Source organism: Seriola dumerili, unplaced genomic scaffold (assembly GCF_002260705.1).
Source record: "Seriola dumerili isolate Sdu_G_001 unplaced genomic scaffold, Sdu_1.0 BDQW01000110.1, whole genome shotgun sequence".
In the NCBI taxonomy this organism is placed as follows: Eukaryota; Metazoa; Chordata; class Actinopteri; order Carangiformes; family Carangidae; genus Seriola; species Seriola dumerili.
The window spans coordinates 10,365,259-10,383,320 of NW_019174365.1; the positions used below are offsets into that span (position 1 = coordinate 10,365,259).

General features: G+C 41.6%; 1 protein-coding gene across 5 annotated transcripts in view; it reads left to right on the top strand.

Moving 5' to 3' along the window:
- Window positions 1–18,062, top strand: part of LOC111223252 (RNA-binding motif, single-stranded-interacting protein 3) — a 270,217-nt gene that overhangs the window by 234,888 nt on the left and 17,267 nt on the right. For all 5 annotated transcript variants that reach the window (XM_022747322.1, XM_022747323.1, XM_022747325.1 and 2 more), the window contains 3 exons: window positions 3,157–3,200; window positions 5,983–6,079; window positions 9,907–9,957. In XM_022747322.1, coding sequence (XP_022603043.1) covers window positions 3,157–3,200; window positions 5,983–6,079; window positions 9,907–9,957 — 192 coding nt within the window. The remainder of the gene's footprint in view (window positions 1–3,156; window positions 3,201–5,982; window positions 6,080–9,906; window positions 9,958–18,062) is intronic.

Below are 18,062 nucleotides of genomic sequence, written 5' to 3' on the forward strand. Positions count from 1 at the left end.
TCCTCGATTTGTATTAGGAGGGTTCGACGAACACACACAACACACGCAGAGCGTAAGCGCCATGGGTGCTCATTCTTTTCTCCCTCCCTATCTCTTTCTCTCTCCTTTCACTTCCTCGCTCTCTTTCCCACACACACACTCCTACACACAAAAAAACTTTCAAACAAGTCCACGCTTTCTCAAAAGCACCCCTACTCTAGGGGAAAAATGAAAAAAATGGGAAAAAATATACATCCGGCTTTCCACTCTGGTGTGAAAGCCTGACAGATGTCGCTCGCTGTCGTGTGTGTGTTGTGTGTGTGTGTGTGTGTGTTGTGTGTATTATGTGTGTGGCCACGAGGCAAAAAGAAAATAATAAGGAGTGAATCTGTGGTTATGGAGGCAAAATACAAGAAGGAAGCGTGTGTGTGTGGTGTGTGTGTGTGTGTGTGTGTGTGTGTGTGTGTGTGTGTGTGTGTGTGTGTGTGTGTGTGTGTGTGTGTGTTGTTGTGGTAGTGTGTGTGTGTGTGTGTGTGTGTGTGTGTGTGTGTGTGAGTGTGTGAGTGTGTGAGGACAAGAGACAATGGCTCGGCTCAGTTTCCTGTATAAGAGCAGTACAGCACAGGTGTCATTACAGCTGCCTAATACAGGCTGTCCTCACCTGACCATGTTTTAACATCTGTGTACTAAACACATGTATGCAAACATACATCGATGCACACAGTAGTACACATAAAAAACTGCTTTATTGCTATGATAAAATACATTTACATTTGCATTGAAAAGACATTAGTCAGACAGAATGCATTTTGTACACCCAAGAGCACAGATGAGAAGATATTAATGCAAAACAATTCTGCACAACTTGCTAAACTTTTGAGTGTGATTATGTAAAATCTTGAAATTCATAATCTTTCTGTTAAATCACTGAATGAGGTGAGGAAGCGTAACTCAATTCTGACCTAACTTAACATGCAAAATGAACATACATAGCTACTCCGTCTTTGAAAGCGGGGTCTGTCCGCGGCAGCTTTTCCCCGGGCCAAGCTTTGTTCAGTGAGTCTGTACAATATATGTCGTCTAGGGTTTTTTTTTTTTTTTTTGTTTCTTGGATCAAGCTCAGACAAAAGCATACACAAACTGTCTTTTCCGTAACCCTCGTAGCAACAGAGCCAAAAGCTGACTGCATCAGTAATCAGTCATTGGCCATGCAGGGTCCCCGGCCAGGAGCTTCTCTGCTGTGGAATTCATCAGCACATGGAACCAAGAGCAGCACTTAGGGGAGTTATCAGCCTCACCAGACAGCTGGCCATGTCTGCCAGTGCTATTAGCGCACATGTGAACACACACTAGCGCACACAAAACAGATAGGCATGCTCAGAGACTCTCTTGATCTCACATTCAGCGTAAAGAGGGTGTATAAATACATGCACAGACAGCTTTGCGCGTATGGACTCACAGAAAGGGACATTCATAGACACTGATGGTGAAAATACACAAATAAACTACATGGACAGATGCAAGTGCCTTCATCCTCTCTGGACGGCTTTTTTCTTTTTTTCTTTTTTTTTTAACCAGTTCTGCAAATGCACTCTCGCACATATTGAACACAAAGGCCTACCACCACGCACTCACGCGTCCACACATCTGTAGTGTCAGCGAGGGCTTAGTCATTCGGTGGAGATTCTCTGTTTTTGCTCGCTCTCGTGGGTTTGGTCCAGGCTCCCTGATCCCCCCTGCTCCTCTGAGCCACTATTCCCTCAACAGCACAGCTCAGTGTAGGTAGCCCGGTGTAGGAACAAGGGCAAAAGAGTGGTACAGAAAGACAGGGGGGGGGGTAGATTAAGAGATGCGGTGGGTGAGGGATGAAGAGAGAAAGGTAAGGGAAGAGAGGAAGAGAACATGAGATGATGAAGAAAGGAAGGAGAGGGAGGGAGAGCAAAGTGAGAGAGAGAGAGGAAGGGCAAGAAAAGGGAGTGTGTGTGTGTGTGTGTGTGTGTGTGTGTGTGTGTGTGTGTGTGTGTGTGTGTGTGTGTGTGCGCGCGCGCGCGTGCGCCTGTGTGTGCGTGTGTGCGCCTGTGTGTATGCTGATGAAATCTGCCGTCCTCAGCAGCCTCCCGTTAAAAGAAATCGGATTAGCTCTCCTCCGGGAGAGAACCTTCAGGAATGCAGATGACGGATTGCGGCGCACAGGTTTCTCTCCTGGACTCTAAGAGGGCCTCTCACACACACACACACACACACACACACACACACACACACACTCATAATGCACACTTACAACCACATGCACACACACACACACACCATCACCAGACAAAGAACTCCGTTTTCCGCTCACTCCTTTTCTCTCCAAAGGGCATTTCTTCATTTCCTCTCATTTATAAAAGCATGATTGTACGTGATTGAAATGGCAAAGGAGGCGTCCTCAATACTAATTCACTTTGTCCTATTGACTAAACTTTTCCCCACATTGGCTTTGTCACTTGTCAGTTTTTCCAATTTGAAATGAGCTGATTTTGATTTGATTTAATTTATTTTGAACAAAAAGAATCAGGGTCTAAATCATGTTATTCCCCAAGTACAATAAAGGTACAGCGAATTATCTTGGTGACATTCTCTCAGGAACATATCGACAGATTTCCCAGAGACGTACAGTGCCAGTACCGGCACAGAGAAAACAGTCACAGAATGCGGTCCAATGAACATGTACTGTACATCTCCAATGTATACATACTATATCCTTTACAAGGACTACTCTTACCTGACTGAAGTGAACCTACTGATGTGCTGCGACTGAATAAAGTGACCAACTGTGTGCAGGATTTCTGGTTGCTTCTTAGTGTTTGGTTCTACTTAATTAAGACTAGATTTGAATCTGGAGCTTGCAGGGTGTTAGCCTAGCTTAGCACAAAGACTGGGAACAGGGGGAACAGCTAGCTTGGCTCTGAAGCTTACTAATTAACATGTTATATGTTGTTTGTTTTCCATTGAATTCTCACCAAAAAAGCAAAATGTTATGTATTCCTTTGATGGTGTGCAAATGACAGGAAAAAAGTTTTACCTATCAAATGTGACACACCATTTGTAGCATTGTTATCTTATTTTATACATTTTTTTTTCAACTCTTGTTAATTTGTGATTAATCCTGCGTGTTTATTGGTTTTTCTCTTTCAGACTGGCATGGCGTTAACATACGATCCCGCTGCAATGCAGAATGGGTAAGAGCTTGATGGTCAATCCATCCTTGGCACCATCTACTCCACTCACCTCTTGGCTCAATGGGCCCTCATCAATACCAATGTCATACATGAAGATTAATGTAGTGTCTGCACTTTGTAACTGTTTGATTAAGGAAATCTATATGAACCATCAACCATCAGTTTTCATTGGTGGGGTCGGGTGAGGCATGGCAGAGGGTAGCTGAGTGAGCTTGTGTGTGTTAACGTGTGTTTGGGTCTGTAAGTATGCGTGTGTGTTCCTGTGTGTTTCTGCGTCTTTATGTCATGACTTAATGGTGCTGTGGAAATAAATGACCCTGCGACGTGTTTTATTTTTCCCTGCAGTACTGAGGCAGGAAGGAGAGTGCTGAGGCTCTCCCCTATCTCCCTCTGGCCTCAGTCATCCACAGGAAGCTCCTGACTCCCCGCTTCTTAAACCACTTATCCCCCCGTGACTCAGAGTCAATCTCAACCAAAAAAAAAAAAAAAAAAACTGGATGAATAGCATCACTCATTACACACAGCCTGCCATGTAAAAGCCTGCTTTGCTGCAAATCCGCCAAATTATATTCCCACAGATATAAGCAACAGACCTGCAAGTAAGCGAACAATTCTCTCTTAATGCGTTCAACCTGAAGTTTAGCCTAATGATCGTGTTCCAGAAAAAAGGGGAAATAGGGTGAATTAAGTAGCAAAGAACGTAAAAGTAGTCAACTTTATTCAAATCTTAACACAATGTAGGAATGAAAAAATATGGTGAATTTAAGAATGTAGAAATATATAGTCAATTTAATTCATATGTTAATGCAAAGTAGAAAATGAAAATGCAGTGGGACTAAAGCTGAAAATGTAAAACAAAAATGCCACTTCACATTTGTCAGACTATGCTTACTAGTATATCAAAATGCAAGTGCAAATTGGATTAGTGAATGGAAAATATAATAATGATGAAAATTATCCATATATAATGCGTATATATGCTATTGTGGGACAGAATTTACATTTTTTAGTTTGTATTAATAGTTGAATAAATTCAACTGTATACTTTAATAAGAGAACAGCAAAAAGAAAAGTTTTTTTTTTTTTTTTGGCCCATATCAAGACAAAGTCCAACCTAAAAAGAGTGAAAAAAGTAAAAAGTGTCATCTCATTAGTGGCATGTAAAGGGTATTTTATTATTATTATTTTATTTTTTTTATTCATTGTTCTGTTGACATTGCTTGTATTTCTTCATTGTTTGGCATCTCACAGACCCCACTGCTGTATGTGTAAAAATAATAATTATAATTGAAACATCAACGTTTTTTCAAATATACAGTATGTTTTCTTCTCCACTGACCTTATTAAAACTCAATATGTAGAAAGTTATTGAAGTGGTAATGCTTCCCTTTGGCACAAACTGAGCTTGCACATTTAATGAAGGTGACAAAATATATAAAGCTCTGTTATTTAACTACACAAGGACATATTTTATGTTTTGTATGTTGAATGGCCTATGCATGAACAGACATACTGTATATGTTTATATATATATATATATATATATATATATATATATATATCTTGCCAAAAATTAAGATACAGTATGTTATCTGACATAGTGACATTACTTATGCTTGAGGTTAGTTTGCCCTAAGAGAGGTCTAACCCCCAATTAGACCTCTTATGAACAAACTATTATACAACTCCAATAAAAGAAATTCAAATAGACTAGAATTGACTCCCAATGGAATTTGGGAGTTGTCATGCTTCTTTAAACATCAATTACATATATAGAGTCCGATGAAAATCCATTGTATTCGACCATGTCTGTGGTAAGCCGGGGTCTTCCTCTGCAGTTGAGTTGTGAAACGTGTCATCAGTTCAAAATCATGTTCATCAGCAATTTTTATTAAAATGAGGGAAAGCCATAAAGTATAAAGCTGATAAACCAACTAGGACTAGGACTCCAGAACAATAGTGTTAAAATATAATGTAATACACGACATAAAGAGCTAATTCTGAATGTTCAAACCCAGTGTGGTGTCCTGAAGCCTAGTACATAATATCCTCAGCCTCAGTAATATGATCTTCAGCTCAGGTGACAGAGACTATTGGACGTTCCACTTAGCTTCCCGTGGGATCTCTGCAACATTCGGTTGCTATAAACCTTCAGCAATAAGATAAAGTAGCGTAGCCGACCACCTCACTTCTCCGCAGCTCATGTCAAACCTTAGCTTCTTAAAATGCATTGAGTTTTCTCCAAGCTCAGCGCACAAGCGTGCTACTTAAGCCAGCCAGCCAGCCCCGGCACAGTGTAGCCTTAGTGCTGGAATATGTGGTGAAAGAAATACAGACAACCTCCCACTTTATAGGATGACAAAGCTCCGTTTGATGTGATAAAACCTGACTTTTCAATTGAGAATCCTATGAGACACTTCATGAAACTTTTATGTGGTGTTCAATGTACGGCCAAGTGTTTGCTCAGGAACAATCTACAGGACAAATCCATAGTCTGTGTGTGTGTGTGTGTGTGTGTGTGTGTGTGTGTGTGTGTGTGTGTGTGTGTGTGTGTGTGTGTGTGCTTTTATATAGACAGAGAAATATTCTATAGACAAAGATGTGTCAGTTAACAACCCATTTTTTGTGTTATATTTATATTATGTTCTATATACCTAAAATGAATTTGACAGACTTATTATCTCTCTCTCTACTCTTTTTCATCCTTATGTCCTCCCTTTTCTCCTCCTTCCTCTCCTCCTTCTCTCCCTCCCTCTTTCTCCCTTTCTTTGTCCCTTCCCAGGTTCTACTCCTCGCCTTACAGCATCGCCACCAACCGCATGATCGCACAGACCTCCATCACGCCCTTCATCGCTGCTTCCCCCGTTTCCACATATCAGGTGGGCCATAATGCACTGCATTATGGGTAGACTTCTGCCTGTGTGTATGTATAATAGGAGAGTTTGCTTTGTGTAGGGTAGATAGAAGAGAGGGGGCGGGCTGCAAAACAGCGTGAGGTTCTCTCTTCTCTCATAGTTTCTCCACCGCTCCAGCTGTGCTCGATGACATCTGTTTCGTAGGCGGCAAACACAACAGGCATCAGAAAACAAGCAACAAAAAAAAGGGATTAAAAAAGGCTGACAGGGTAGAAAAAAAAAGAAAATCACCCATCAAGAATGAAAGTGTCTAGGAAAAACAAACTATTTCTTCCCTCCTAGTTTCCTGACCTCCTTTGTGCTCCTGTAGCTGGTAATGCAATGAAGAAGTTTTTTTTTATTTAATTTTATTTTTGCCAACTTCGATACAATCACTTCCTCTTCCAAAGTGAATTTCCACCGTTCCTCATGGCTGTGATCTGTGGAGTAATGAAACAGAACACAACAGGAACGTGAAAATTGGCTGTGCTAGATGTCAAGAGCGTTACCCCGTTTTCCGTCACTGCACATTTCACGCAGCACCCTTTGCCAAATCTAAACATCAAGAGGCACTGCCACTGTGCCCTCTTCGCTCAGACGCTATCGTTTAACATCGGCTCTGTTTGGTATGCAGAGACAGGCAGACGAGGATAGCGAGCAAGAGAAAGGAGATGAAGGATAGATGGGAAAATAGAAGGGACAGATGGAGAGAGAGACAACTAGGGAGAGCAGGAAGGATAGTACGGGTGGTGGTGATGGTGATAGCCGATGGCTCAGGTGGGAGGGGTGGGCGGACGGTGAGCGGTTGTTGCTGAAGGTTGCTTTGCCCGTCTTTGAGGCACGCTTGATTAAAACTCTGGTCCAGTACCTGCGGTGGAGGGGTAGGGGAAAGAGGAGGAGGGAGAAAAGTGGGCCAAGGCGCGCCTCTAATCCGCTCTCGGAAGGCTTCCCAAATTGATTTATCAAAAACAATGGTCAGGCTTTTGAGGAATATTAATCCTCACAGTTTCAATATCAGGCCGCTCTGCCGCCGCTTCCTGTAATATTGCCCTTCAGCCAGTCACGGCAGGAAGGTGAGTCCTTCATCTTCTGTTCAAGTACAAAGACACAGAGGAAAAAGAAAAAGAGAAGACAAGCCAGGCAGGCATATAAGCCAGACAAAAGGAAATCACTTCCTTTTATGATGGAAACTATTGCCTTTATAATGAAAATCTCAAGGTGCATAGAAATGACGGTATATGCCATTCATGCCATTATGTTTATGGTGAGAGGATATTTTTTGAGCTACTATTTTGATCACCTTGATTTATCAAATCTTCAAATGACCCATGCCAACAGCAGTGTTCTGGTGTTCCTTTAAGCCTGGCTCCGGTTAGCTTGAATGATGATTGGCTTTGTTTCCTGGAAAATCAGCTTTGATGATCCACATGACGGGAGCCAGCCGCGGCCAGATCACTACCAAGATCTCAGCTAGTGCTGCCAGCCAGCAGCGGCCTGGTTTACATCACTGACTCTGCAGACCAGCTCACTGGGGGACTAAATATGTGACTGACTGGTTGGATGTGTGGCTAGCTGGCTGGCTGGCTGGCTGGCTGGCTGGCTGGCTGGCTGGCTGGCTTACTAACTAGCGAACTGGCTGAATGTTTAGCTTTACGTGTGACTGGTTGGGTGGCAGGCCAACTGGCTGACCGCGTGGCTGAACGACTGACTGACCAGCTTTTTGGCTTGTTGGCTGACAGGCTGTTTTAAATGGTAACACGAGCTGTGAAGTTCAGCCAGAGGTAGCTTCTTAGGTCATGCACATAATACCATTCACTCACACTGAACCTTCTGCAGCTGTAGAATAAGTCTTACCTTATTAACTTTTGTCCTGTAGAAAAAGCAAACTTCTGTCAGTCTGTCAGAGCTGTTTTTTATGTCGTTTGACAAAATCCAAGTCAAGTCTAAGACCTTAGAACTTCATTGTATATGTCACAGGGCTGTCACACCAGACGTTTTATTGGAACCGTGACGACCAAGGTCCTCTAACCTTAATTACTGTAACCCAAACCCATGATCTTTCCCTAAACCTAACCAAATCGTGAGCGTTCCAAAAGCTCAACCACGTGTTCATTATTGTAACCATGATGACAAAGCTGTAGGCTGTAAGCTATATCAGGAGCAGCTTCTAGGCTATGGGTTGTATCAGAACTATATGTATATATATTGGACAGACGACCAATATGGTTCATATCAATATGCTCATGTCGGACAATTTGTTCAATTTTGTGCATATCTGAATTACCTGAACTCTGTAACCCTTCTCTCTGATAACACTAGAATGGAAATAGAAAAAAAAGCGGATACAAACAGAGGCTTGTCATCAACTCCCATCATCCATCTGCACCGCTCTTATATTATAAAAATGTAGAAAAACATTAAAGAAGCTTTGGCTCTTCTATGCACTAAAAAAATTCAAAGAGGATGAGGAGAAGATGTGAAGCCGGTCATGGCCAGGGACAGGAGGGAAGTGAGTTTGAGGTAAATATGTTTTTAGCATTAGTACTAGGCAAGCTCACTGATGCATTCTGCCTCATTTCATGTTCTGTTCTGATTGGTTGGTTTGTAAATGTGAGTCGTAGCAGCAGTGTTAGGTTTTGGTCCTGAACTTCTGATGCTTCCGACCTTTTTTGATTAATGACCAAATATTTTTACCACATTTCTCTCACATCAATTTGGCCTCTTTCATCTGGGAAAGCCCAAACCCATGCACTGTACAGGAGCCTTAAATCTGACTGACATCTCAGTCTCAAGACTACAGTCCTATGCTCTATTAAACAGATCGCATGATGGTCATGCAGTATCTTGCTGAGGAAATGCTGAAGATAAGTGAATAAACATAAGCTTTCTCTGTGTCTCTCTGCCGTCCCGTTCAGCTGAGGAGAACAAATATTGCCATGTATAAACAGACAGACTTGGCTTCATGTTATAGGATATCAAGCTTGTTTAGGTGCGGATCCAAATCATGCGTTTGGGTTGGCTCAGAGGATTGATTGCTCTTATAGCAGATTATTCCATGTTTGTCTTTGTTTAATCTAATCATTATACCAGCATCAGTGGCCAGCCTGTGTGTTTGTCTGCCACAAGCTAATTCCTCTCTCCAGCACATCTAAAAGCTCTGTTTGTTCCTCCATTCCTCCAGTCTCTTGATCATTGTCTCTGTCACTGTTTCACCATCTCTTTAACTTTCTCATCCACATTTGTAAATAAGCATGTCTGTATATGATTTCCTCCGGTAATAGCTCGGCATGTTTCCGAATTCTGGCTCACGAAAAAAAAAGGAAAAGCTCTGTTCACCACTTTCAAATTCCTTTTATTTTTTGATAAAAAAAAATAAAAAAAATCCTGCTGGAATTTGTCTGTGCTCTCTAGCGGTCTGTCCCTAGAGTTTTCAAAACCCCTCACCCCTTTTGCAAGAACACTGGGCATGGCATTAATGTTATTATTATAATAGGGAAGGAACCTAATTTATGGGCTCTATGCACAAGTCATACTGTTGGCAATAATGAGAAGGCAGGAGAGACATTTGCTGCCTCCAGACTTTCAAATTCTTTTTGTAATTCTTTGGCACAACTTAATCTGTGTAAAGTTCAGCCATTTTGGTGCATTAAAACCAGTGTAATCATTTTTTAAGTCGCTCATACTCCAGAGTGTTTGAACATATTGTGAATATTTGAACAGCATTTATTGCCTTATTTGAGATACTACTTGGATCTGACTAAGACTGAGGAAAATTTTTACCATAATTTTACATTTTATGTGTTTCTCCTCAGGTCCAGAGTACGTCATGGATGCCTCATCAACAATATGTTATGCAACCTACAGTAAGTACTCTACCATTCACCTGCAGTAGCTGCCCTTTGATCCCCAATGGGGCCCACCCTTCTATGGTTTTCCTCTAGTTTCTCCTTTCTGCACTGTGTTTCGCCAGAGCTGCTGAAAGGTTTTGGGAGGAATTCATTAAAGGAAGTTTATTTTACATTTGTGCTGAAAATAGTTTTACAACATGACAGATTTTTGTATATTTATAGCAATATAAACTAATCAGAAAAATAAGTTCTATCTGGAAAATCGTTTAAGACACATTCTTCCTCTTTTGCAGGTCAAATGTTAAACCAACTAAATTGCATATATGCACATGGCAGTACAGTACCACATCAAAACTTGTGATAGCTAAATGATTACACTACTTTTGTCCTGCAGTTACCATACAGAGCTCCATAAAAGCATATTGTTCCACTCTGATAACCACATGTTTCCATCTTTCCTAAGCATGCAACATATTTGGTTTTATTTTTTTGGTTGGCAGTTTATAGGTGTTTGTTGTGCCAGGAAGCCATTCAGCGTCATTTACCAGACCACAGCACAAAACAGACAGGCTGTAGACTGTTGCTCTGGGTTACCAGCCGAGACAGCCGACAGGGAAAAAAATTAACATTAATTACATTTCGCTCACCGACAACACAGTTTACAACGAGCTAGTTACATTGCATCCAATGGTACTGAAGAGTGCAGAACATTAGTTTTCTGAGGGTTCACAGAATGAGTTATCCAATATTTGAATCACTGGCGAAATCATATTTTCCTTCTATTCATAAAAACTAAATTTACTTTGGATGTGATTTGATAGATATTTCACTTTGTGATTTCAAATCTAAGAACCACTGAAGAATATTATGTCATCAGAGCCTAAAATAGCCCTGCTTTTATAATCAGTCTTCAATCCATATTTCCTATGTGTACTTACCGCATTGTTTAGAATATTTCCCAGATCTGTCTCCCCAATGTTAAGGCAACAAAGAGCATTAGTAGTTAAATAAACTGTTTTAAGCTTAGCTTTAATTGATCCTAGCACCATAAGTGTTCTCGGTTTGTTGCTCAGAGGTTTTAAATCTTTCTGCCAGAGGCTTTAATGTTTGCTTGAGGCTTTTTGTGGCCCCTGAAGCATATTCAGTTAACTTTGTTCGCTTTTGCTCTCAGTTCATTCACCAAATGAGACCGGGAACCAGTCAAGGGCAAATGTATTTGATTCTTTTCAATCGTAAACCAAGAATTTTCTCAATAAACCCCTGACTTCAAGTCTGCTACAGTACAGTGCATTGCAAAAGTGCACTGGAGTATTTCATACAGTATAATACAGCACATTATTGTAGAACTGTGCTATACTAATGTGAGGTATGTGACAGTACATAACAAGCATGTAAATATTGTGAAGCAGTTGTAATTTTGTTGATGCAGAAAGTTGTTTTCTCATTGGGAAAGAAATTACCACCCTAAGGGTAACTTTTACCTCTAATGAATCACACTGCTGCATAATTTAAATCATGCTTTAGTATCTAAGTTCTCTATTCTGTACTAATGAGCAAATGAATATGCATGCAGGTGCATAGGTAGCACCTTAAAATTAGGAGTTATGACCTAATATTTGGGAAATAATTAAGATATATGTTGCAACACACACTTTGGAAACTAAACAACCTGAAAGCCTCATAACAATATGTTTTTAAATAAGAATAATTATTGTGCAAGATTTCTACATTATTATTCAGTAATATACAGTAATTACATCACCAGTGTCAAAATGTATCTTTTTGCCATTTTTTTTTAATAATTATCACTGGAAAATGTAAATGCAAACTGAGTAACATTGGAGAAAAAAGGAAAAATGGGTCACAGTTGACCAAGATAGCAAATTTTCATCTGGTGTAGCCATTAATAGGCACTCTGAAAATAAAATTAATTAATATTTAATTTAGCTGTTTCTTTAGCTGTTGCTGTTTTAGTTTGCAAGGAAGATTATGTTTGCCTCAAGCAATCCATGAACGTGTCAATAACATTGTCAGCCCGAGTCAAGAACTGTTTGTGAGTCACTGCAACTGAACAAATTGGGAAACACTGGACTCTGCAGCTGATGGTCCAGCACTCAGTCACTGGAGGAGTGCTCAGTCAGCCGCATGGCTCCCCACTGTGGCCATTTACCACTCAGTCCTACCCATCTCACTTCCACTCCCGCTGTGGGACAGTGAACATGTAATCTGGTCGCAGCAGGCCACCAGCCAGGCAGACACACACACGCACACCACACCCAGCTGCAGCTGCCCTCCAAGCCACTCAGTTTGCCTTTCAGCCACACAACCTCCCGCCTTTCCTACGAGTATCTTAACTCACCCAGCCTCCCCTTCCCTGTCATAGCTTGCTACCTTTTGCAGTCAGGGCTGCACTTTCCTGGTGACACTTTTTTCACATAGAATTGAAGCTAGCTTGCTAACAAACTACTAACTATTTTTGCTGCTGCTGTGTCTGCCTGTTACTAACTGCTAATGTTTTCCTGATACATGTTTGTGTGTTCTGATATTATGTATTGCCATATGTATGGTCCATACTGGTTATTCTCAACCAGCCTGTATGGCTGCCTGACAACCATCCATCTTCCAGCCTTATGTTAAGAGGCCTCTTGGAGCCATTGGCATTAGCCACTAGCCACATTGTACTGTGGTGTATATCTCATCATGCCTTTATGCCAGCAGTAGTCATGTGGCCATATCCGTCCCCATGGCCCTGTCCCCATTGTGTTCTCTGTCACCAAACGGCTGCTAGGCGCTAACCCCAGCTGTCACAGCCGTCAGTGGATCATAGCTACCAATCTGTCTCCCTTTATGACCCATGCTCATATCCACTACCAGCCACATACACAGCAGACCGCCCCTTACACTCACACAGCCTGCCACCAGCTCAGTGAATCACATCAAATTAGCCAAGCGTGCTAGCTTCATGAGCTCGGGGGGCTACTCAAAGCATTAAAAACCAATTGCTTGTGCTACAATTTGGCGGCTCCCGCCTCGTGTCGCATGTAAAGCCAGTGGAGCGTTGTGCAATGGCGCTCCTGGTGTCCGGGCAATATGGAGGCGGCCGAGCATGCAAGGGGATGGGGTCACAGCTAGCCAGCCGGACTGTGTAGAGTAGAGTAGAAAAGCATTGAATAGAATAGAATAGAATAGAATAGACCAGGGTTGAACCGAAATCATTCTATTTAAATATAGTGCACTATATACCTTCTGCTATTTCATGTGTGGAAAATTTATGGACCATCTCATCCCCTCAAAAACTTTTTGCTAGCAAAGCTACAATGCAACACAATGCATTTCATATGATCTGCACCTGTCAGTGGTGATACAAAATTTGATGATTCATAAGTGCCAGAAAACGCTGAACCATAGGCTACAAAGGTTAGCACAGCTCAGGTCTAATTTAAACAAATTTGAACTTTTGGCGCACCCCTGCTACGCTTGATGCAACAGGGACAGCTGCGTAGACCCACTGCAATGCAGCACATAATGGCAAGGCATGCCGGCAGCCATCGTTATGTAGTCTGGCCAACAGCATCTTAAAAATTACCTTGGTTGTTGGAACACCACATTATCCTCAGATTGCCAATGCCTGGCTTGTTTAGCTGTATACTGAACTAATATCACAACTCACAAACGGACGACCACTTAACGGCTAATAGCATCTACAGATGCTGCTCAGACAAGGTCAACAGTGTCAGTTTTTGCCTGGGCACAGACCTGACAAAACAGGTGCTATGGAACTCGATCACTAGTGGTTGCTACTAGCAACAGAATGTTCAACTGAAATCAACTGCTTGTGGCACAGCACTTCCTTAGAGAAATATTCACTTTGTCGTAGAGATGAGGAGCATGTTTAACCTTCAAATGTGCCAGACTTATGTTATTCACGTTAAGTCCACCTGAAGTCAACCTTTAATTGTGTAATTTGATTTACTTATTAAACATAGAATCAACATCATGACAGACTGATACTGCTTTTGATTATCCAGTGAAGACTTGTGCTTTTTATGCATCTGCACTTAATACTTCAGCTTAAAGAGTAACTACACCCTAAAAAAAGGGTTGAGTGTTGTGGTAATATGATTTGATACAGGGGATTTATCCCACAAATTTCATATTGTGAGTAAAAACAACCTTTTCCAGTCAAATTCGGCCACTTTCTGTCTGCTTGGATATGAAAGTTTGCTCCAGCGAATCCTGTGGCAGCTTCCTAACTGTGACATATTAGGCAAGAATCCGAGGTCAATTTTGTACATTGGCCCTCCAACTGTTATAGCATCTGCACCAATAAGTAGAAGAAGCAGAGCACTAGCTAACCATAGCCTCAGTTTGAGCCTCTCATACATGGGACGTCAGACACTAATAGTTGAATTTGAAGGTGTAGTTACCATCTAAAAAATAATTCCTGCTCTGAAGACAATCATGCTACATTGGTGAAGAGCCAATTTCCACTGGGATAAAGAACTCACTAAGAAGTTATATACTGACCTTAAAAGTTTTTTTGCAGTAGCTCTCACCAATTTAGCTTTTTTTGTAAAAAAAAAAAAAAAAAGAATCAATAGAGCTTCAGTTTGCCACTCCTGATGCTGTCTTACTGCATTGATTTGTTTCCTTATTTTGACGTTTCCTTTATTTCAGCATTCCAGTGCCTTTGTAAACTTAAACCCCACTGAAAAAAATAGTGTTTAACAGTAATTTGCTGGAAACAATAGATGATGTTAAAGGTTGCTAAAGCTGAGAACAACCTGATCGAGAGTCTGCTTATTGCACAGTGAACGGAGAGCTTTACAGCATGTACCAATTTGGCAAAGGTGTTTGTTTTTATCTGACTAGATTAAGTTTGACAAGTCCATCCATACGAAACTGGACTTCATCCCACAGAGGAGTCGGCACTTTGTTAGCAGTAAGAGAGAGAAGAGAGAGAGAACAGTTTTCAAATTTTGTTTATCCCCAATTAATGGGCAAGATGCACTCAGTGTGGAACCTGATAGAAAGTGACAGTGTTTTTTTTAAGTGGACAGCTAAATGAAGTTGCAGTCTGTTCTTCCAGGCGTTGTTCTTCTGTCTTTTCTTTTTTTCTTCTGTTTATCATCTGTCTTCCCTCTCTCTTCTTCTCTCACACACACTGTCTCTCAGATCTCCTAATGCTGTGCTCTGTTTGGCAGTTAGGCGTGGGATGTCAGAACAGCACGGCCGCTCGCCTTTTGTGCTCTGTTCTTTGGCCAGTGCTACACAAGTCAGCAGACCTTGTAGAAGAGAAAACTGAAAGGACTAAAGGCCCCAAAAGACAAACGCACAAATGCACAACTGCATAAACACACATACTGTTTGAGCGCAGAAACACAGTCTTAATGGACTTACGTACAGATCATCAATCACACACACAAACTCTTAAATTCACTTTATGCTGCCAAAGAGTGCCGGAGTAGCTGCAGTGCCAGCCAAGCGCAGCATTGCTGTCTTTCCCCATGACTTATCCATCCTCTTTTTTCCCCTTTTCCTCGCTCTGAACTGTATGTGCTTCAAGTATGTATTTGCTGGAGTGCATTGGCCCTTACATACAGAAGGTGAATTATTGAATTCCCCTCCATTGCACCCCAGCCAGTTCTCCCTGGCTCTGGCTTTGAAAAGAGGTTTGCTGGGTCTCTTAGAATTGAACCATAACTATCTGCCCTCATCAGATGGGGGTGAATCGGTGCACTGTGTGATACCCATCTCCCCACCTGACATTAAAAACGCTCCGTGGATTCAGAGGGGGAACATTATGTCAGTCTCATGGATTTGACTGGCGAGGCAGAATTTGAGACAGGGCTACAGTCGTCCTTGAGTTGCTCTCGCTGCTCTTTCTCTCCTCTCTCTATCTTTTCATTCCATCCTCTCCTTCTCTCTGTACACGTCCTCTCATTTCTCTTTCCTTTTTTCCTCACTCCATCCCTCCTGATTCTTTCTCTCTCTTCTCTACTGCCCTTTCAGAGTGCAGCCGAAAGATTTTTTTTTTTTTTTTTTTTTTCTGTGCCGGTGCCAGCAAAAAATCGTCTGTTCAGGGTTAAAGTTTCATTCATATAAGAGAGATGTTGTTGCAGTGCCACAGGGTGACTGACAGAGAGATTGAGCGGCTGCATTTTCACTATAAGCTTTTGGATATTACCTTGAAAAATTTTGCAATTGACGCAAAAATACATATTGAGACAAAAGCTGATATACTTTGGTGGACAGGCTTTTTTTCGCTCGCTGTGTTCTAATTGGATTTCTAATCTTTTTTGCTTTTGTAAATGGAGTAAATATTCTGGAGAGATCCTTGTGTGTGAAATGATCCATTTGTCTACAGAAGGCAGTCGGAGAACGGCTGATAAACAAGCGCAGTCCGAGCGTGGAGAGGAATGGACCTCCCATGAAGACATGACAAATACTGTTACATGCTTCATCTAGCACCCTTATCCTCTCTCATACACACATATATGCACATACACACACACAGAGGCGCGCACATGCACACACACACACACTACAAATCCATCAGCTGATCCATCCAAATGTTGTGTCCTCCTCAATGAGGAAAACTTACTGGTTTCTTTTTGATAATAACCTCATTACTATAAGTATTTTACACAACACAGTCCCATTAGAGATGAAATTAACAGTTTGGATCCGTCTTTCTTAAAGAGACACAAGCACTTACAACGAAGCAACAGAATAACCATGAACAATCTCAATCATGTCCCCATAGTTTGACCTGTAATAGCAGTCTGCCGCATCTCACATGCCGTCTGGTGTCATTTTGAAAATGCAGATTTCAGCGGTAAAAAATTTCAGAGTAATTCAATCTGTGTCCTCTTGAGATATTACACATGATGGACAGACAAATTAATCAATAAGTGGAAGGGGGCTGATCCATTATCCCTCTCATTTTCATTTCATTGTGGAGGACAAATAGATACACAGTAGATAAACATCTTTGCCAGAGGTGAGAAATCCTTCATTGGTTTCAGGCTTCACATGTTAATCTGCTAACATGCATCGCTGTGGCCCTTTCGCTGCTTCATTTTCCCTGTAATGATTCTCTTTTCCCTGTAGGTCTGTCTCATATTTGCAATTAAGCTTTTCCAAACCCTTAGAAAATGAGATTTCAAATTTCAGTGTGATGGCGAAGGCCAAGATAAGCCGCTATCTGCATCACTGTCCACTTGTGAGGCTTCGTTCACTGCTAGTCATCAGGCTGCACTTCTACTTCTCTGCTACTTCAGTCGGGTAACATTGGTATTTCACCTTCCTAGCTATGGCACGCTGTTTCCTGTAGTCAGACTGTGTTGGTAATAGTAGGGCAGCCCTGGTAGTCTGTTAGCCCCAAGGAGGGATTCATGCTGTGGATTAGAGTGAAAGACCCAGGATGCTGGCTCCCTTTTCTGGGCTTACCCGAATAGAAAGGTGCCTGAGGGCGTCTGGAAACTGTGGTCAAAGTCGAGGTAGGTGAAGGCAAAGTTATAGGTGGCTATTGTAAACCTTAACAGAGCACGAACACCAAATAAGTTAAAAAAAAAAAAAAGACCACATATACACACACACGTTCAGATCATGAAGGAAAATATAAATATAAACGAAAAGACAAACATACAGTATACATGCACTGCCCACACTAATATTATAACATTCCGCTGTGAGAAACTTTTTTGTGTGTGTGGTTTCTATGGATACAGTTTCATTACCTACACCATATACCCTTCAGGTGGGCAAGCAGTATTAAGGGTCCCTGGCATGCTTTACTGTATATAGTTACCAGTCAATCATCAGCAGATGTTCTGTAACACCAGGCTTTCCAGACCAATAACGACTGACTGAACATGCTTAGTCTGTGTGTGTGTGTGTGTGTGTGTGTGTGTGGTTTCTATGGATACAGTTTCATTACCTACACCATATACCCTTCAGGTGGGCAAGCAGTATTAAGGGTCCCTGGCATGCTTTACTGTATATAGTTACCAGTCAATCATCAGCAGATGTTCTGTAACACCAGGCTTTCCAGACCAATAACGACTGACTGAACATGCTTAGTCTGTGTGTGTGTGTGTGTGTGTGTGTGTGTGTGT